Consider the following 22,686-nt stretch of genomic DNA (forward strand, 5'->3'; position numbering starts at 1 on the left):
TCCGTTCTGAATACCGGGGAACCTTTTGAGATTTTTTATACATATAAATTTGCCCCACCATTTAGGGAGGTATATAGAACAATCAACAATATCATCTCTGCTTAGCTTGGCGTAGAAGATTTTATAATTTTGAAGGATATGTTCCATGTATTCGTAGCCTGAGCCTGTCATCATCAAATCCTGCGTTAAAATCTCATGAGAGCCTGTCAATGTTGCGCGGTAAGCGTATTGGTAATGGAAAGGTTGCCGGTACCAAAGGTATATCATATCTAACGTTATGATAACGGCCACATCGTGGCGTGGTACGTGAGTGCCTCTCGGACCGTGCTGGTGTTCTGGATTGCTGCTTCTCGGGAAAATACGCACAGCGCGGTAAACACGATATCTGTAAGGTGTATTAAAATACCCAGCTCTCCCTAAGCACCAAACTCGAAGGTCTTTTTGGCGGTGGATATGTGGGTCTAAAAAGTTGGCAGATGTTATGAGGTGTCGTCGGTTCATTATTGTGGCAGTCGATAGTGGAAGGAAATCTGTAATATCAAGTAGAACTTTTTTTAGAAAACGTATTAAATTCTACGTAGAAATAATAGACATAGACATTATAATTATGTTTTCTACAAAAGTATTATTATTTTATATATAATATTGTAGAAATATTAAAAATAATGCCAATTAATGTTAAAAGCAAAGAGAACACTTTCAAACTTAAGGAATGATTCGATAGTGGTGGAACTCAGCTCCAACATTATTATGCCAGAGCGGAATAATGAAAGAATGAAAGTTGGTCGTGGCCACCTGAGCTACATTGAACTCACGACTGTCACTCTTACAAAAAGATGGAGTGGAAATCAAACTCCAAACCTTAGCGTTTACAGTCGCGCGCTGTCAAGTTTTTTTTAATATACCTATAGATATTCCTGCTATGACATTAAGTCGCCGGCGTCTTGAAATATCTTCCCAATCGAAACTTGGATACCAATATTGCAAAGATTCATACTCCGTAATTTGCCATCGGAAGAAACTCGTCCTTGGTAGTCTGTCTTCGCGGAGAGGAAATGGGGTGGTTGTACCCACATCCCAGAAACAATGCACACAATTTAATAGCAAGTGCAGAATGAATCTGTAATAAATGAAAAAGATTAGATATTATTTGTTCGCTTTTGTAACAAGATATTAGGCGGCGTTGTGTTCCGGCAGTCAACACGTAATGTCTGGTAAATTCAACGGTGCTCGGGGAAGAGTTCACACCTTACCACGAGGTTCCCAGCTAAGGTAAATAAACAAGAAACTTGAATGATGATAGTAATAACTAATAAGCGACTTTATTACACGTTATTAATATGGGTTTGAATAGATCACATCAAAAATAACAATAACAATTATCTTTCTAGATTACTAAACAAAATCAACTAAAACAAAAAATATAATAAAATTTTTAAAAAGTTTTAAATAAGTGTAAATAGAATCAAACTCAACGTATAAATTATATGTAAAATAATTCTTAAATGTAAAATAATCCTGGAAAAGCGCGAATCAGGCTCGCCCACCGAGGATAACGCATAAAAATTGGAGATATATGATACCACACTTGAACTAGCAGCTTTAGTACCAAATTTGGTCCCCGTGTTTTTCTTAGGATTTAACTACTAATGTATAGTTTTCCGATTTTTTCCTGAACTAGTATGTAAATGCTAGTTGCCAAATTTCAGGTTCACCAGAAGTAGTAGAGGGCTTGGGGTCATTTTCACAAATTAAGTTTCATTTTCGAGGTGTATTTTTTATTTGTTATTATTATTTTAGCTGTCACTGGAACTTGGGGTATTTTCATTCATATGTGTTATTCCTTTCCTTATTAATTTCTTTTTATGAAAATGTTTTCAGAAATTTTCTCCCTCTCTTCTTCCTCTGTATTGCTTTTTAGCTCTTGGCGTCATTTCTGCAAAAAAATTTCAGTTCTTTTCGTTTTTTATATGGTTGTCTTTCTTTTCAAAGACCATATAAAATAGGGTCAGCTTTGATTTTAGCGTATCGATATTTGTCGTGCGATTTTGGCTTTAACCAATGCTTCCTCGTTCGTTTGCTGTTTTTTCCGACGCATATTTACACTGTCAGCATGTAGGTTTATTTTGTTGCTGAAGTCACAGGGTACATGACTATATTAATTACAAAAAAAAACCATTTTTTTTTATTATTAGCAATTATATTAACTACCACTATTAACTAGCAATTATATTAGCGCGCACCTGCTTCAATGTATATTTATAACTTATCGAACATAAACTTCTCAAATTTGGGAATTGTGAGACGACTGGTAATTAGATTTGAGAGACGTTTACAAACATAATTTTCCTATTTCTAACAATAGGAGTATATTATGTACATCTGTATGTAGTGCTGTACAAAAAGGAATTAAAAAATACATATAATTTTGTCTTACTTAGTAGTTATTTGGGGAGGGCCGCGTGATATGCACATCTTCAAATATTCACCCTACTAGTATTTTTGTAGTAGTAAGCGTTTGCGTTATTGGTATCTATGCGTAATGCCGTCACACGAAATATACGTATGGATTTAAACATCGTGAAATGAAAAAAAAATCCTACGTCCAAACTGTTTAGGCTTCTTGATTAATTTCTTTAGGCATGGGTTTGAAATATTTTACCCTATATGCTGTTTCCACTCTGTATATACCCTGCTATGTGCACACTGTATAGTGTGAACCTAAATAAAATACTGTACTTACATGATTATCATTTTAATGTACGTAATACGTACAACACACTTAAAGACAAACTCTCGATGAATGCTACGAAATGAAAACATTCGCTTTCTTTATATAAACATTTAAGCAAATATTTATTTATTTATAGCAATGAAAAATTTGTTAGTAACAATAACTTTCTGCGGGAGGATGTACAATGTTTATTTATACGTGCAAGCATATATACACACTATGGGGCAAATTCAGCAGTGGACGGCGATAGGCTGATGATGATGATGATGATGATGATGATGATGATGATGATGATGATGATGATGATGGGGCAAATGTGTTAATTTTCATAATTTATTTTATTTCATTGTATATAAAGATATTATGAGGATGGCAATTTGATAATACTTATAAATATTCAAATAAATAAATTACTTGAAGCAATGTCATTTGCTAAGTTTTGAACACTTGTAAATGGTTTATTTTGTACAGAACACTATCCGTTTCTGCCTGTTTCTGTAAAACGTAATTCAAACTCTACGTGTAGTTGTCGGGATATATCTCCCGATGTTCATGGGTACACCAACGTTGTTTACATTTTACCTAGTGTCCCAATGTCGGAAGAATCGGGAATGGAATATGTGTTCTTACCGTCTCATGTTTCACTTCTGTTTTCCAAGTATTTTTATTAATCAATTCAAAATATACATTGATTAATCTATTAAATACATTAATTAAATGAAATCATTGTTTTTTTTGTTAGTGTAGGTAATTTCAAAAAAATAAGATGTGCAAGTACTTTCTTTACCCACGGTATATACACTTATACATATATAAACTACATAAACATGTTTGTATGAAATTAAATTTAAAAAAAAGTCATGCTGAGTTTCTTGCGCCGGTTCTTCTCACATCTGAGGCATTTTCTAACTTTAGCGAACTGTTTACCACCCAGATCTGATGAAACTATACTTTAATACCCTACTATACCTTACCCAAATATACCCTACTATTTAATTATTAAGCAGATTAAAAAAAAAACAACAGATAATAATAAGATATATAATTATAATCAATCGGCCCTGAAGCAGCGGTCCGTGCAGCGCTTGAGGCAGTCGGGGTCGTTGCGGCAGTGCGCGCGGCAGCTCGCCTGGCACCGGGTCACGGTACGTACGTTGGTGCGCGTGAGACGCTCGTCGAACATGAGGCTGGGATGTCATTTTATACAATTATAATTTATTTTAAATAAATAAATTAAATGTATATTTTCATTTCTTCGCTCTGGTGTCGAGGCAAATCGCGGTATTGCGAATCATGGAAATGGAAAGTACCCATTACATAATAAAACATAACGATGCTCCTCACCTGTCAATAAAAGGCACAGAAGTACAAGTAGCAGCATCACAATGAAGAACGGGAGGAGCTACAGCTGCCATCAGGGAACCATCCTCTCCTACCACGTATGGTATATGATCTATGTATACGTTGTCGAAGAGACACATTCTCTTCATATACTCTTCTGTATGAGTGAACAATGTAGGAGGAATTCCTATGGAATAGAATATTATTTTTACTTCATTGTATACGATAAGAAAAAGTAGAAGTAACATGAAAAAAACCATATGGTATCGATGCCAGTCATACAGCATACGGCACAAGCGTGCAACAGGTTGATGATTCGATTCCCATTCGAGGAAATAAAATATTTAATACTTTCATTTCTTCGCTCTGGTAACAAGACGAAACGCGGCGTTGAGTTCCGAAACACAACACGCTATGTCGGTCTACGAAAGAGGGTGCGCGGGCGTGTCTTAACATAGACTGCGATGGATCCATCGGCGGGTGTTCCGACTCGCACTTGACCGGTTTTTATTTTATATTCAATGTACAATATTGACCCCACTTACAGCTTTATAGATATAAACTTATTTACAGAGCAGGGTCAGCTGTCAGAAAGCAAGAATTATCAGCATGGGTTTTTCTAAATGATTTAACGAAAAAAACTGTATTTACATATAAATACAGTTTTTTTTACAAATGGCGTTTAAAAAGTAATTGACGCATCTCACCTACAGAATAATATCTAGTGTTGCAAGTATGTTCTTGGATCAATTCAGATCTGTTGCTGAACCATCCGACCAGCCACTTAAGATCCTCAAACTTGGTGATCTCATCGTTTATCACTTTGCGAGTCAAACGCAGGTATTCCACATCGGCCTCTATGACCGACTCGTCCTTGTCTTCACCGTAGCTAAGGAAACAATTAAAATTTATACTTATTTTGAATTAAACTCAGACATATTGTTACAATCGGAACTCTTTCGTTAGTATTAAACTTTTTTAAGCTTTACGCCAAAAAACAATATTATGCTAATAGCCTACCTATATTCCTATAAAGGAAGCCTAGTATTAAGACCTTCTTTTCTCTCTTTTTTCGCTTCACGCTTGATTCATAGTAAGGTGCGCAAAGAACCTCATGTCATCACGAGGTTCTTGGTTATTGTAAATTAATTGCTTATATTTTTTTTCATACTTGCGATACTGCATCTTCAGTATTGCCTCCGACATATGGATGCGGAAGATAACGCCTGGTCGTAGATGCGCTTGGTACAGATCTTTTGGCATTTCGACAAATTTTTCCTCAAAATCCTAATAAATATAAAAAGAGATTTTTTTTTAATGTAAAATTTAAGTCAACTTCTTCTTGGTGGCCTTTTTTAAAATCCCATTTTCTTCTATTTTTTTTAGTTCCACGTATATATAGCAGAGTAGCAGCAGCAGAGGGAACCAGATATCGTCATAATACTAGGTTCATCTTGTTCCACTAATCGCCGCCTCAATTCTCGATGTGGTCTGCCACATGAGTTCTGACTCATCGCCACGCTTTGATTTGTTACCAGAATAAGAAAATAAAAATAATAAATACATCCAAGTGCGAACTCCAGCGTGAAGCTGAAGAAATAAAAATAACAAAATAATCCAAGAGGCCTTATAAATTACCTTCGTAGGAGGATTATAAGATTCCTGAGCTTTATTCTTCCTACTTTTCTTCTTTTGTCCTTTCCCTTGCTGTGTGTCTAAGAAATCGGCGCGTCTCGCTATCGGCAGTACCGTTGATGATATGTTTTTTAACTGAAATTAAAATACGATGGAAAACTGTATACTTACACACACGCACACACGCACACGCACACACGCACACGCACACACACACAAACGCACGCACACACACACACAAACACACATACACTCGTTCCTAAATTGTAGTCCAGATTAACATTACCAAGTGATCCACAGGGATAGTAGTTCGGGATTTACCGCGTCGTCTTCCGTGGCCGCGACGACGCTGTTAAAACAAAACTTTATTAATTAAAACCACTGAGGCCCGTCGTGGTGCAGGGGCACTACTATGCGACTGTAAACGCTCGACGACAGGTTGTGGGTTCGATTTCCACTCGAGGAAATAAAATATTTAATACTTTTGTTTCTTCGCTCTGGTAATGAGGCAAAGCTATCTAGACTTACCTCAGAGTTATCTGAGACACTTATTTATTTCAAATTGACCATGTGAGGTAACTCTAATAAATGGTGCGCTATCTAACGTTTTAGAAGAGACTGACATTTATTTTAATATGAAATTATAATGAGTCACTCCAATGTTTTTTGTTTTCAGCATATGTAAAAAACTAGCGGACCCGGACGCGGCTACGCTGCTTGAAATATAAGAATATAATTTCAATCTAGACGAAATGCTAAAAGTGACTATTATATTTATTTTCATAAGGATGAATATCGAAATGACGCGGTAACGAACGCGGTCGCGTAGCGACGACGGTTGTTATTAACATGGCAGAATAAATTGCATGTCAAATTAGAAAGTATTTTAATTTATTAGTATATATGTGTAATGTAATATTATATAGCCTATAGCACTTCTGAAGAATGCAGCTTTCATACAAAACAAAAACAAAGTAAATCGATCCAGTAAATCCAGAGATCTTATCGTTCAAACAAACAAACAAACAAACAAACTCTTCCGCTTTATTATATTAAGTATAGATAGGTAACAAAAGTGGGGAACGGAGTGTCTTAACACTAGGTTCCCTCTGCCTACCCTGCTGTGTGCGGGTTACAGCGTGAAACTAATTTAATTTTATTTAATTTAGTAAATATTTCTCAAATTTTGTTATAACATTAACAAACTTTATGATAAAGTCAGAATATAAAGGTAAAATAAAAAACAATTCAGTTTAAAATCAATTTATTTCTCTTCCACATCCTTAGGCTCGGTTATAGAATCTACAAATATAACTGAATTGCACTCGGCTGCATCACACTGCAACATGGGCGGAACTTCGACCGGGGTCACGGAGTACTCGTCACCGATCACATAAGGATTCCCATCGATCCATAACGCATCGAAGAGACAATAAATATGGACTTTTATTGTCATGTAACTGATGAACTTGTAAATTCTTCCACCACATTCACCCAAATGTTCCTTGATGCTTTTATCAGTTTTATACATTAACAGAAGATTGTGAAATTTAGTTATTTCGTCCATTACTACTTTTTTTATTAGATTCGTATAGATTATATCAGCTTCAATATGCCTTTCAGGGTCTTCGTACATTCTTTGTTTAATCCTCAGGATTGCGTCAGACATCCTAACTCTGAAAATCACCCCCGGGTTCATAGTTTCGGGCAGAATTCCTGGTTTTTTCGTTGTCGTGGTGAACTCTAATATTCGGTCTTTCACTGGTTCCGGATACAAGTAGTGGTTGGGACGTTCACGTATCTTCGGCCCGTTTAATGTATGGAATCGCCCGTTCTGCGGAAATAATGCTTTTGAAAGTCTTCATAGCTTTTTATTTGATTTTTGTCGTCGTTGGTCGAGTTTTTTGGTGTTTGGATGTTGGTTCTTTTAATTTTGTCACTTCATAAGTGTCGCAAATAGCGCGTATGGGGCTAATGTAGCCCGTGCAGTAAAACTCAGAAACGTTAATTGGTATAGGTTACTTTAAATTCATACATACGAGGTAGGTGGGGGGAGGGGGGGGGGGCGGGGTGGTCGTATTAGATATTATACCAAATACTAAATTTCTACTTTTGAATAAGGTTTTTTTCATATTTGAGTAGGTATATAAGGATTATGTATATTATACATCTACATACTAAACGCGTTTTATAAATGGATGACTGGCTGGCTGTGGTTCCGATTCAGAAGAATACTTCTAAAAATTTCACGCTGTTGAAGTTTTTAGAAGTACACCCACACGTCTTTCTTCATTCATTCTTCACGCCCACATATAGAAGGGTATGAATAAGAAATCTATTGCAAAACTCCCCGTTCTCAGACCGCCGCCTAATTTTCTTAAGTCATACTAAGGGACGGAGCTTAAGTCCGCGATTTATCTAGCAGCGCGAGGAAAATTATAATATTTTCTCCGAGTGGGAATCGAATTCAAAACCATCGTGTTTACAGTTAGTAAAAATAAACGTACCTTAGCTCTTCGCTTCACACGGTTACTATCATTGTCCATTGCGCCAGAATTGAATGCGTCGAACTTAGAGAAGTCAAACGGCGACCACGGATCCTCTGTTGTTGATGCATCCTGCTCATTCTGTAAATTATTTTTGTTTTTTAATAAGGATAGTGCAGAATGGAGTGGATCATCACTTAGTTTACTTTTAGTATAAAATAACTACTGGGACTTCGGCCTTCTATAGCATGAGCATTTTAATTTTTTTCGCTACTTTGTTATGGATCCCATAATCAGAACCTAACCAAATGCTCATCAAACTATCCTTGAAGTACATCCTTTCCAATAAAAAAAGAACCATTAAAATTGGTCCACTCTGTCGAAAGTTCTGAGGTAACAAACAAAAATGTATTAATAAAAAAAATAACAAACTATTAGTAATACAATTATGTTTATCTTATCAGACTTGAGAAATTTCTAGAGAATTTTCAATTAAACAAATATGAACTTACTTTAGAATGAGGATTTTTCTGTGGCGTCATAAGTGATACAGGCTGTTCATAAATATCATCTTTGACCTGCATTATTTTTGGATTATTCATAAATTTATTACATTTTATGCATACGCTCCTAGATATATTAAAATTGTTCTGATGCCCTGTGAAGCGTAGTGGTTGTGGGTACGATTCTCACTCCGGGAAATAATTGCTTTGGCCGGATGACGCCCACTGCTGGATGTTGGCAACCCTCAAAGAACAAGAGGAAATAATTATATTTTCCCTATCGGTAAAATAAAAATTAGGATTTCTTTTTTATGTTGTTTTTTTGTGTTCCCAAAAAAAGAAAAATTGAAACCATACTTACGTTTGGGTAGTTAAAGTCGAAACTAGCCCCCACATCCGGACCAAAAAACAACAAACTTATCTACAGAATAAAATATTATTAATAAATATTATAACTGTGTTATAAATGTATTTTAATATCGAAATATAACAGTTCAGACCATCGAGACGGTTGAGAGGTTTGGAGATAAAACCCACAACTGCCCCAACGTGAAATATTTTTTTAGCTTCACACTGTATTCCGCATATAGCAGAATAGACAGAGGTAACCTGGGAACGTTGTGTTAAAACACTGTGTTCTCCCTTAAGACATTTTTTCCATTCCCCACTTTCTGCCAAATTCTTGAGGCTACACTTCCCCAATACCCAAAATTTTAGACTTCTGTGCTAAATGATTAAACATTTATGTGACAATTTGAGACGGCGGCCATTGGGGTATAAAAAAATCTTATTTTTTAATCAACTCACCACGAAAACTGGAAACATTTCAAACTAAATGAAAGAAAATATTTTATATTGTTCTTTAACAAACGGAGCAATTAAAATATGTAAGTGCTTGTTAAAAGCGACTAATTTGGTTAACTAAACGATAAAATAAAGTCGTTAAACCAATGGCACAGAGTCTGAACGTGATTGCAAGGTTGTGTAGTTCGATTCCCACTCTGGGGAATGAGTTATTTCCATTTCCTCGCATTGGTAGCAAGAGAAAGCGCGGGGTTAAATTCCGTCACTCAATCCACAAAATAATTTTATTACAAAGATATAGGCAGAAAAAACCAGGGAATCTAGTGTTAGGACACTCTGTTCTCCATTAAGACATTTCCACACAGTAATAAAACAATTTAATCTCGTGACTAAAATTCTTGTCTTTAAATAATATAAAGTTATACAGATTGCTGATTCGATTAATATTTATTTATTTTGAGATGTTATAACGCCCATTCTAAAAATTGGCAAAAACAAGCAACCTACAATACAAAAATTTATAGATTCATTATCAAAAATTACCATTACAAGGTTAAATTAGTAGTTTATTCATTTATTTATTAGTTTATTATATTGGTATTTCATATAAAATAAGCGCGTATGTCCGCAAACTTAAGTTTGTCGAATTTTTATGCTGTACTTCCTGGTGACTTACAGCAAGCTAGCTAGTGTTAGCAAAGGATTGACGACTGAAATATTAAAACAATTAAATCATTTGACTAAAATTCTTTATTTACTTATATAATATAACTTTATACAAAAAATAATGTTTTCATGAGTATTCATTTATTGTGTAAATATTTCATATTTAAGTTCGCACCCAGAACGCCATTTAGATATTACTATCTCTGAGTGCGACTATACATGTATTATTAATTAATTTTTAAGTGTACATTTTCAAAAATGTTATATTCTAAATGACTGGTGCATGGTGGTGCAACGATTAATAAAGTAGATTTTATTTAACTTTTGATTTTATTTATTAGTTTTTTTACTTTGAAAAAGTACTAATTATTACAAGAAAAAGATAGCAACTGTTTTTATTTAGAAAAAGAATAAAAATATTTTTTTTGAGTGCATCTTGCATTTTTATTAGAATTCGAATTATTGTTATTTGTTAGAAGAAAATCACATACAAAAACGTTACTGTATAATACACTATACAGTGATAAACAATACAAACTGAAATTTAATTAAGATTTAAAACATTACATGTTGAACGGCAGAATTCAACCCTGCACTTCATCTCACTATAACGAGAGAGCAAAAATAATTCATCTCCTAGAACCTGAATTGAACCAACAAGCATCGCGATCACAGAAAGCCACTAAGCCATATGTTGAAATCCTTATAATATGCTTTTTATATGTTTTCTAAATAAGTATTTTTCTTTGTTAAAGGCTGAGCTGAAGGTCCAGCTCAGTGGTGTGCCATTGGAGAGGCCTCCAACAGTGGACGACGACATGATGAATATGATGATGCAAGGTATTTTTCTTTCAGATTTAAATAAAACTTTAAAAAAAATGGGACATAACTATAACGGCGTGGTAGGTGAGAACTTAATAAGTATACATGTTTACACTGAATAGCTTTTGTTTGACCTTATCGTCTATCCAGTTCCTGAGGTTAGAGACGTCAACGTACACACCCGGTGTACCGTCCTGCCCGCATCCGATACCCCAAGCTACGATACCACTTTGTATATATCGGTCTTGTTCGAACTGAAACAATGAAAAAATATATACATATATTTACTTTTCTTTAGCTTCGCGCTGTTTTCGGAGTATAGCAGATAAGGCAGCGGTAATCTAACATAGTATTAATTTTCTCCGTTCTCTCTTTTCCGTCGAATTCTCAAGGCATTGCGAGTTGAGAGGCGGACCTCATCGCCGCGTTTTGACTCGTTATCAGCGCAAGGAAATTTAAATATTAAATATTTCATTCCGCAAAAAAAGGGTGTAATATAAGCTCCCCATATAAGTTGACTGCTTCTGGATTCGAACACTTACTTCTATAGGGCAAACCAATGGTGACCCGCCGTCCCCCTTGCAAGTGTCCGCACCGTTCTTGCCACCAGCACACATGAAAGAGGTGTGCAGTTCAAAGAAAGGTCCCAGGCGCGTCTGACGTAATTGTTTTTGACATTGATTGCGTTCTACCACATCTAGTTGGACCTGTTGACAAATTTTATTTTTAGGTATATATTATACTAGCGGCCCGCCCGCAGCTTCGCCTGCGTGAACTACGTTATTATTAATTTGTCTCCATGAGTACGTACGTCCTATAAGTGATGTCCATGCAAAATTTGAGACTCCTAGCATTTGTAGTAACGAAGTTTCATACAAACTTTCAACCCCAAAAACAACCCCTTAGAAGTCGAATATTGCAAATTCTCGTCTGCAAGCACCTACGTCCTATAACTAACTCCTATGCAAAATTTGAGATTCCTAGCACTCGTAGTTTCTGAGATTTCGTGATGAGTGAGTGACCTTTCGATTTTATTTATATATAGATAAATTATATCTCGAATTTTTATATTTTTGTGGCTGCGACCTGCGGTCCGTATGGTCAAATGAATACAGCTGAGATACAGCTGAGACATACTTTAAGAGATAACGTAACTATGGTAACGACCAACCTGATATAATATAGGCCAGAGCCTTCCTTGATATTAATTCCAGGACTATATAACACAAAAAAAGTTCCTGAGATTGAAATCAAACTCGTCAGCTTTACAATATAAGTAAAAGTAAATAATCGAACAAACCTTTTTCAAAATGACCTGATAACGGCCCTCTTTGCCAAATTTATCCTTTCCCCAGCCGGAGGCAAAGCATTGAGTACCACCAGGAACCCTTTGGCGAGGCGGTGGTAGACACACCACTCCTACATTGGGCGCCAAGTCCATGGGTTTCGATAAGAAAAGGAGAGCGATGTCATAGAACAGATTTCCTGTAATTTTAAAAATATATCTATTAAGTATTTTGTTTTTTAAAAAATAGTGTTTTAATATGTTATTTATAGAATAAATTATTAGAAAGATATATACATTTGATTAGCTTCACGCTGTGGCTAGTATATAGGTGTAGTAGTAGTAGTAGTAGGTAGGCAGAGCGATTCATATAGTTTTAACTCCGTTTCTAGTGCAATTTTCTAGACAGTACGCCGCGCTATGTCTTATTACCAGAGCGAGAATGTAAAAAGTATTCATTCCACCAGTCGGAAATCTTCACATACCGACTCGTTTATAATTAAAAGCTACCGCCAATGAGTGAGGAAAGAATGGCAATAAAATAAGGCATGAATGACGGGTAAGAGAGGTCGGGACAGACCTCGCTTGATCATTGACAACACAGTATCGATGATACTGGAGGAAGGTCACGTAAAAAGCATGTGAAACCCCACGAGGGCATGTATGAAGAGCCTGATGACAATGGACGACGAGAAAAAAATATGCAAAGATCGTAGAATTGGGCGCTTCGTTTTTTCTCGCTTATAATAAAATGAATAGCTGAAAAAAAAAATCAGCAATCTATTAATTCATAACAAATCGGCTTAATGGGAACGGAGTGCCTTAATGGGAACACAGTGGCTTCACGCTGTATCCCCCACATTGTAGAGGAAACCTGAGAACCTAGTGTTAACTAGGTCCTTAGGTTTTTACTGTGTACCGTACTTTGTTCGGGATACAGCTAAAAAAATGCAATAAGCACTTACCCTTATTAAAGTCCTTATGAATTTCAACGGAGTCTACATCTCTGTCCTGATACGAGTATAACTCTTTCGTGGTCTGCGTATCCCATTCTCCTGCCCGAACCCGCAATGACTTCGTGGTAGCTACATAGTGCGCCGCCGTCAGTACGATGTTCGTGTGAATCAAGGAACCGCCGCCGACATACACGTTCAGCCGCTGGGAGTTCTCATCGTTTTCATCTACTCGCTCGATCCTAGGATCAACATATCCCATTCTTGATGTAAGATTAATAAGCATAATTTCAAAGGTCTAGGAGCTTTTCCAGAGATGTGGGAGGATTGTTTTGTATGAAGCAAATCTGAGGCACTGACTGAACGCAAAGGTTCTGGACTTTAATCAACTGAGTAAAACTCTAAGTAAAATATGATCAAAGTTGAATTTGAACTGGCTATCAATGAATGCATTGATTAGGTTATAGATTATAATATTTTAAATTTAACTGCTTTTCCCATAGGGATTTCGGGAAATCTTTAGTAACTTCTTCCTACATTATCCAAGAAACCTATATAAGATCAATCTTCATTCAGAATTCTGTGTCGTTTAATTTCATTCATGCGTCGTCTGTCAGTCAGTATTATTATGTATTTTGTTACTAAGATGGTCGGTGTCGTGCAAATTACAAACAAAAAGCATTTTCCAGTTGCAGGCAATGAGGTGAATTTATTTTTAAAGTTCATATATCTTTCCATATCGAACCTTATTGTTTTATTTGGCTACCCTGGTTTATACATCATGAATCTACGTTTTTTTTAGTAATAAAACAAAAAAAATCATGTAATTGTGCTATACAAAGCCGTGCTAACCCCACAATTATCGTGCCAAGCTTGCCGTGCCATAAATACAATATGTACTCACTTTAGTACGGCTACCATCCATGGGAATTCAGCGAAGCTCGCTTCACCATCTTTAGCTCCTGTGATTTTGAAACCTACACCATCTGGGTTCCGCCAGCCGCAACCTTCACGCTGAAATATAATTATATAATAAAAAAAAACAAATACTGATTCTAAAAATATATCTGAATATATAAACATAACTTTTTTTAAGACATGCATAGAAAAGAAAAATATTTTTCAGTAAATGTATTAAGAAAAAAGTTTAAACTTAGCAGGATTTGAACCCGCGGTACTAGGACCTTCCTTGGAAGCTTTGGATAATAACGGTAATCTAGGAAGTAGATAGACAATGAAAAACAAAATTCGATCTACACCAATATTATTTACCGACACCAATATTTATAGTATACATAAAAAATAAAAAATAAAATACAATATACATAAAAAAAAAGTAAAAAAAAATTTTTTACTTAAAAACATGTCCACTTTAAATGAATTTTGGATGACCTTGGGATTAACTGTATCATATTCATTGAATAATGAAATGATAACTTTAAGATAATCTACGGACGTGCCCCACGATTTTATTTATCTGCAATATAAAACCGTTTAACTTAAAAATTTTTTTTTACTTTTTTATTTTTCTATAGTGCACTGAATTCTACTTGACAAGCCCTTTCATTTGATACCCGTATTGATGGGATTGAAAAAAACTAAGTTGTCCGCCATCTTGTAGCGGCGGCCATCTTGGATTCACAATAATATCGAATATGGATAATTGTATTGTCACCAGAATCAAAGGCGTATACCAAATTTCAGATCAATCGGTTATCGAGAAGAGGGTTAAATTTCAATTACAAAATTTGACCCATACAAACAAACTGGGTGAGCTAAATAAAACCGTTTAAAAACTGAAGTTACACAAATATAATAACAAGGCGTGGAACTTCTGATTAAAAACGCTGCCTCGAATGAGAAGGATAGAAAGATTATAGACGCATAGCCCTTCTGCTTCATATAACTGTTGTGGATTCGATTCCCAATACAAATATTAATTTAATCAATTTCTACCATCAACACGCAATGTACAAATATATGGGGCACAAACAAATGGTAAGCCAATCCAATTAATAAATTTTAAGTTCCAAAATTTACTTAAATTTTACCTGAGGCAGTTTATCTGGCGCTGGTGTGATGGGGTCTAGGGGATCTCTAGTGTCACCCAAAGCGCAGCACACGTCCAAATATGATGGGCATTTGTCATCTTGAGCCCTGTAATGTTTACGTTTTTTAGCTTCGATCATCTGTTCGTAGCAGGGTAGGCAAAGAGAACCTAATTTTAAGTCACTCCGCTCTCCACCTTCCGCCCGATATGGAAACATTCTCTGTTGAGTAGTGGAACTCGACGCCGGGGGTTGTCTAATAAAGTAATTTAAATTTAACAATCTTCAAAATAGTTTCTGTGCCCAGCCACCCTTATTCGAATGATAGGTCAGTTTCTTATTACCAGTTTTTGCTCCCTCGTAAAAGTGGCTTCTACCAAGTTCTACGATTGTAGTATCACTAATTATAGACCAAAACGTGTTGAGCGACGTTGAATTCCGTGACTCAATACCTCGAAAATTCGGCGAAAAATGGGGAACGGAATGGTTCTAATGGGTACGGTATCTTAAGGCGAAGTTCTCCAGTTCTCTTTGGCTACCCTGCTTTGTGCCTCATATAGGGTGAGCCTAAAAAATAATAACAAAAAAAAAAAGACCAGATCGCGGGTCGTTGCCCATCTCACCAATCATTGCCCATCATGCCCACAACAGCTGATGTTTTCTTGGTCAAGAGTAAATATTGTACCCATAAATAATCACAAAAAAAGTGTATATTTTTACGTGTGTTGTGTATATTTTTTTAACTATCTATTTATTTATAACTCTCTCGTTCGCACAGAGGATACTACTGGACTTTGAAAGTTAAAATTTGGCATGCAGTTTCTATGGTCGTGCAGGTAAGCATTGTAAAGGATTTCTCCACATTGTTACGGGAACGGAGAAATACATGATTTTGGAGTTAAAACTTGAAGGCAATGACCAGTACTTCATTATTTTCAAAATAAATTAAATGTACTCTTACCTTATATCAATAACTCCTATACCATCGGTAATGATGGAATTATTTGTACTACACAAGTAATAGTGAACGCAGTATCCTTGTATTCCCTCGTCTGTTAAACATTGTATTGTTTTGTCTGATGCTGCGAATAGATAAATATTTATTGAGCTTCATATTGCAGTGAATGCAGAGGGAACCTGGGAACCTAGTGTTAACACTTCGTTCCTCTGCTATCCGCCCAAGAATTCCAGACCATGCGTCTTTAATGGCTGTTCTCAACACTGCGCTTTATCTTTTCATCGGGGGAAATGAAAGTAATTTCACGCACGTAGCGAGATAGGTAGAGGGAACTGGAGAACCTAGTGTTATAACACTCCGTTCTTCATTGATACACTTCCGTTGCCCATTTTCCACCGAATAATTCAAATGCTTTAAATGAAGTAGGTATCCCAAGTTAGCTAACCTAACAAAATCAATGAAGTCGTTTTTATGATAAAGGTATTTATTTCTGGGGGCGATATAAGTAATTATGATACCAAAGCATTAACATTTCTTCAGTAACATCGATGTCATAATTTCGAAGGTCAACCGAGCCTCTTCCGTACCTCTCTTACTACGCACCCTTATTTCATTTGAACTCAGTTTTTTTAAATCAACAACTTTTTTTACTATAAAGTTAAATGTTTTATTTCATATCAACATTATGTTACCTGTAGCAGTAACAGGCGGTACTATAGTCGAAGGTTGAATTGGGTTAATAGACGCTGCTGAAGCTGTAGTTGTTGGCGGTGGGCCGAATATCTCAGATATAATAGCATCCAAGTCACCAGACCGTGCCGCTTGGGGCGCCGCACTTGCTATGACCAGCGCGGAGAGGTAAACCACTAATTTGTGCATCTGTAGGGAACAAATAAAATATTAATTAAAAAAAAAACGTTTTTTTTTAGATATTTTTTCATGGTTCAAATCCAGAGGATACGGGTTCATATCCTTTCTTTCGGTTGGTTCTACTTTCAAATTTACCGCGTCTACTTTAATGTTTAGCGTCAATAATAGTGATGTGGCCTTGATGCATGACCTTATAATGTAAACGGCTTAAGTAACACTACCAAGAAATAAGTATAAATTTAGTTTTGTATTAGTTTTCCTTATAACATTCGACAAATAGAATAGAATGCGCCTAAAGTAAATTGGACTATCTTTACTTTTTTCGGCGTTGAGTTCTGCCACTCAACACGCAATGCCTCCAGAATTCGGGAAAAAGTGGGGGAGTGTCTTAACACTAGGTTCCCTCTGCCTACCCTGTTGTATGCGGTATACAGCGTGAAACTGAGAAGCTGAGAGCAATTTTTTTTTTATTCACGCTATATCACGCACGAACATAGACTTTTTCAAAATTCGAAACAGGAAATAGTTCCTGAGATTAGCGCGATCAAAAAAACAATATTAAACAAAATAATAATAATATTGATTTATAACATTACCATGGTTTATGTATAGATGTTAACATAAAGAATCGAAAAATGAAATTATTAAGATATACCTTTTTGCTAAATAATATTTAAGAATCTATGTGTCAATAACCCAATGTCAAACAAGTATGTATATGGAATAGTCAATAAATTAATATGTAAATATTTTGATACTTATTATTCCTAGTAATAAGAAGGCGCGGGTTAAGCATGCGACTATAAACGCGACAGGTCGTGGATTCGGTTCCCAATCGGGGGAATAAAATATTTAATATTTTCATTTCCTCGCTCTGGTAACGAGGCAAAACACGGTGTTGAGTTGAGACACTCCGTATGATATTTAGACGCATATACTAAAAAACTACTGATGATATTGTGACTTAACCATACAAACGCCGTCTTTGAAAAACTTCCTAATATCTATTACATATATTGCGCACTTAGCTGGGTAGGGCAGGACAGAGGGAACCTGGGAACCTAAAGTAAAGACACCCCGTTCTGTACTTCCATTTAGAATTATTAACTGCTGGAACTTAAACAGAATTCAAGGTTTAACTTTTAACAAAGCGGGGAATCACCTATTGCTACTGCTATTATTATTATAAATACCTACTAACTCGTAGCTATTACATAGAATTTGAACGCTAATGACTACAAAGAATAATGATTTGATGAGAGCAGTGGCTGTTATTTCTAATATTTTTTTTTATATTATTTTTTTATAGCTTCGCGTCGTATCCTGCACATATCAGGGTAGGTAGAGGGAAGCTGGGAACTTAGGGTTAGGACAATTCGTTCTCATTAACACACTACCGTTTCCCACTTTCCGCTGAATTCCGGAGGCATTGCGTGTTGAGTAATAGTACTCAACACCACGTTTTGCCTCGTTAAGGGAGGGATGAAATTAAAATATTAAATATATCATTTTCACCCCGAAAGGGAATCGAACCCACGTGTGTGTGTGTATAGACGCACGCTTGTGCCATTACGCCATGATGGCCTCGAGTTAGAGACTCGAGACTACAAGAGGCTACTAGATTCCCTCTGCCTTTGACGCAGGATAAAGCGTGAATTAAACATAATATAAATAGTTCCTTTGCGTTAAAATGCATCAGATAGTAAAAAATATTAATTAGAAACTACCAGTTTTCTTAAGGCAGGATTCTAACCAAATACTAGTTTTACTATAAAAAAAATATGAATAACTTAATAATTAAATAAAAATATATGGAAGACGTCTCGCAAAGGTCAAGATTCCGGTTATGTTGGTTATTGACGCTTGTATCAGAATTAATATAACATTTATTTAGTTTTTTTTTCTATTAGTACAGAAATAAAACTAGTTAGGTGCGAGTGGGGTTTAGCCACTAAGGCTTCAGTACCAATTTCAGGATTGTACGGGGAATCACGGGAAGTATTACTTATACAAGTTGACAAACTTAAGTTTTCGGGCATATGCCATCATTTTGTATGAAATGAACATGATGAATTTCACTTTTCAGATTGTTTTTCTCTATTTGCAATGTAAGTTCGCAAATGCATACGCAAATTTCATAACTGTAGGTTTACGGGAACTACCCTATAGGTTTTGATGAAGTGACGAATTTCATATAAAGAAGCGATAAAATCCATCCATAAATGCTCTTTTCAAGTCATCTTTTGAAGTCTTAGGTCAAGTCTTAGTTAAATTTATTCTGTGCTTTAAGAGACCACTAAATTAAATATTTGATATCAATTCCCCAGATTGCGTTATCACAAGATAAATGGTCTTGACAGACGGACAGACAGACAACAAAGTGATGAGTGACTATAAAGTTCCGTTTTTACGTTTTGAGATACGGAACCCAAAAAAAATTACGCGCTAATCTCAGGAACCATTGTGTCAATTGAATAATTATTTTTGAGTTTGATAGTCCATTTACCGAGGGAGGCAACAGCTAGGTATATTACACAATGTTTATCATTCCGGTGTGATCCACTGTACCTGGGCCATTATTTTCTTTTGATTACGCGGGCGAAGCCTCAGATGATATTCGTAGCTAGTGTGCAAAATGGCCACCGATACGACTAGATTTTTTAACATATTCTTCCAAATCAAAGAACACTTATCCATCAATGTACATAAATAATGTTTGTATAATTTACACTTAACTGATTGACCTAACGCTAGTGTCATAATAAACAAACTGATAAATATACGCGTATATTCTTAATGTATGTATAAATAGATTATATAGTAATATGACATATTGAGGCTATCGTGTGAGTCTCGCAGTGGGTTTTTTTGGCCTCATCCGAGGGCATGTATGAAGAGGTTGATGACAGGCCTTAGCTATCCCACTGTCTATAAATAAATCTACTAGGAATAAAGAGTAAAGCTTAAATAAACACTATTTAATCATTAAGGCCGTCGGCCACGTTGTGCACGTGGGGCACAAGCGCGCGTCTGTGACGCTTGTGGATTCGATTTCCGCTCGGCGAAATTAAATGTTTTATATTTACATTTCCTCACTCTGGCACCGAGGCAAAAGTGCGATGTTGACTTCCACTACTCAACATGTCTAAAATTCGGCGGAAAATGGGAAACGGATTGTCTTAATATGAACGTAGGGTTCACAGGTTCCCTCTGCCTACCCTGCTTTGTGCGTAATACAGGGTCAACCTAAAAACACGTAGTCATTAGAAAACTGCGTTAAATGCCGGACCTAGTCTTTTTGAGAAGGAGGATCTCGAAAGGTAATCGAATTCACATTATCGTTAAGTCAGGTACTTCTTTAATAGTACACAATATTTATATTATATTCAATCTATATACAATTACAATACATAATTGATATAAATGCAAAAAAATAATCGATTTTATTAATCGATTCGACGTAACAAGTTTTTTTATTAGTTTGTATTCCGCATATAGAAGAGTACCTAGCGGGAACCTAGTGTTAAGTAAGACACTGTTCACGACGCAACGACTGATTTTCGAGAAGAATTGTTTAAAGTGGCGGAACTCAACTATTGAATGTAATAAATAATAACACACCTTGGAAATGAACCGTTCGCACAGCCTGTTTTAAAGGTATCGTCACTAATAAATTAGGTAAGTTTGTAATTTAAATAATGAAAATAATATATTCCCCCGAATGGTAATCGAACCTACAAACGTCGCTTTTACAGTCAGATGCTGTACCGCTCTGGACTTTAATCATTATTTAATAGCTAGGCAATAAGTTTCAAAAAATTAACTTAACAAAAAAATATTTTATTGCAATTCTAATTAGTATTTAGGGAATTCCATTTTAATTGGAAAATACGTTCAGAATAATAAAAAGATTAATTTAATTATTATTTAACCTTTTGTTAAGTCGAAAAGATGAATTAAGGCTATGGTTTCGCGGCGGCACAAACGTGGGACTGTAATCGCGACGGTTGTGAGTTCGATTCCCTCCCGAGTTTAATTTTTTACCCTAAAAAATGTAACACAGGCTACAGACTAATGCAGTAGGTACTAATAGAGGTCCTCCATAAAAGGACTATTCAACACAAAAATAATATTTCATTTAAATTAGTAGCTTCTTTATACTAAGAACAAAACATGAAGTAAAGCGGCACTCGCCTTAATTGCCTTCACGATAGATGCAACGTATCCCGCATGTACCCCGTTTTCATTAAGACACTTCCGTTCTTCTCTTTCCGTCGAATTAGGCCTCGTGTGTTGAGTGCCGGAACTCAACGCCGCACTTTGCCTCGTTACAAGAACGAGGAAATGAAAATATTTAATATTCATTTTCTCGAGTGGGAATCGAACCCGCGACCTGTCGCGATTACAGCCGCCTGCGCCACAGATGACCTTGTTATATTTTAATCAATCGAAAATCATATACGTTTGTTAAAATAATAAACATGCATACGTTTACATATATATTAAACATACAAAAATAGTTTTAATCACTTTTAGCCATGAAAGCCATCTATTATGCTTATACAATTATAAAAATATATATTTTTAAGCAGCTTCGCGCTGTACCCGGTGAACAGCAGACTAAGCAGACGAAAAGTAGTGTTGAAACACTCCGTTACGTAGTTAGCGAAACTCTTTGTTGAAACGTAAACAACTCATTCCCCGGGTGAGAATCGAACCAACAACCATCGTGTTTGCAACGACACGGTGGCCTAAATACAAAATCTTATCATATTTAGATATATTTAATATTATAATTATAAAAGATATAAAAAGTTATCAACTGTAGGTCACTCTACGTACCTTGACCGCGCGTCCGTTCCTTAAGAGCACTGACAACTAACTGGTTTTTGCATTTTCCTCGTCGGTTTTGTAGCTAAAGTATTTTTTATTTTACCCGACGTTGCAAAAGTAAATCTATGTTTACAATGTAAACTATGTATAGATTGTTTGGTTGAGCGGGCTTATCTCAGAAACTAATGGCTCGAATTGAAATGTTATTTTTTTGTTGGACAGGCTATTTAACAAATATATATATATTTGTTAAATATATATATATTTGTTTTGTTTGGACGGTATCCTGCGATTACAGACCACACCAGTGACCTCCTGCCACTTAGCCCAGGCAACACTTATCCGACCATGGAGATCGTGATCGATGCCTCCAGACTCGTGATGACACATGATGGATCTAAGATACCTGAAATTTTCCGATTTAGGGGCTGGCCCAGGACTTATAAGGATAGTGCTCGAGTCCGGGTTCTCGCAGGCCATATACTCGATCTTTGACACATTGCCAATATGCATTTCATTCATGGAGAATGGTTATGTAACGCTAATGCTGCAGCTAGAATGTATCGGAAAAGATACCAAAACGCTGAAAGTTATCCCGATTATCGTGTATTTCGATTTTTCTCTCTTCAATAAAGAAGTAATCTAGCAAGTATCATACCATTTCGGAATCCAGATTAAATGCGCCAACTTTTAAAGTTACTTGCAAAAACAGTGTAGTACATTTTTTTTACAGAGCAGTCGGTTAAAG

The 22,686-nt window shown here is 35.9% G+C and overlaps 2 protein-coding genes across 3 annotated transcripts; both read right to left on the reverse strand.

Moving 5' to 3' along the window:
* Window positions 1–3,785: 3,785 nt before the first annotated feature.
* LOC146530394 (uncharacterized) lies at window positions 3,786–9,524 on the reverse strand. The gene is made up of 10 exons (XM_085200737.1): window positions 9,507–9,524; window positions 9,061–9,120; window positions 8,709–8,774; window positions 8,218–8,418; window positions 5,997–6,059; window positions 5,714–5,845; window positions 5,247–5,362; window positions 4,783–4,964; window positions 4,079–4,262; window positions 3,786–3,921 (listed from the first exon to the last, which is right to left on the reverse strand). The coding sequence occupies exons 1-10, from the start codon at window positions 9,522–9,524 to the stop codon at window positions 3,786–3,788; spliced, it is 1,158 nt and encodes a 385-aa protein (XP_085056863.1).
* Window positions 9,525–10,235: 711 nt separating this feature from the next.
* On the reverse strand, window positions 10,236–22,098 carry LOC146530395 (phenoloxidase-activating factor 2-like). 2 transcript variants are annotated; one of them, XM_085200355.1, is made up of 9 exons: window positions 21,948–22,098; window positions 16,928–17,114; window positions 16,239–16,359; window positions 15,281–15,386; window positions 14,134–14,243; window positions 13,242–13,471; window positions 12,292–12,476; window positions 11,534–11,698; window positions 10,236–11,245 (listed from the first exon to the last, which is right to left on the reverse strand). In XM_085200355.1, exons 2-9 carry the CDS (start codon window positions 17,112–17,114, stop codon window positions 11,084–11,086), a joined length of 1,266 nt encoding a protein of 421 aa, XP_085056481.1. In that variant the 5' UTR covers window positions 21,948–22,098; the 3' UTR covers window positions 10,236–11,083. The 2 variants fall into 2 exon arrangements, with proteins under 2 accessions (XP_085056481.1, XP_085056480.1); XM_085200354.1 differs by having other exon boundaries at window positions 13,242–13,492.
* Window positions 22,099–22,686: the final 588 nt, after the last annotated feature.

Source organism: Heliconius melpomene, chromosome 17, assembly GCF_056956725.1.
Source record: "Heliconius melpomene rosina isolate 202511_hmr_F chromosome 17, ASM5695672v1, whole genome shotgun sequence".
NCBI classification, from domain to species: Eukaryota; Metazoa; Arthropoda; class Insecta; order Lepidoptera; family Nymphalidae; genus Heliconius; species Heliconius melpomene.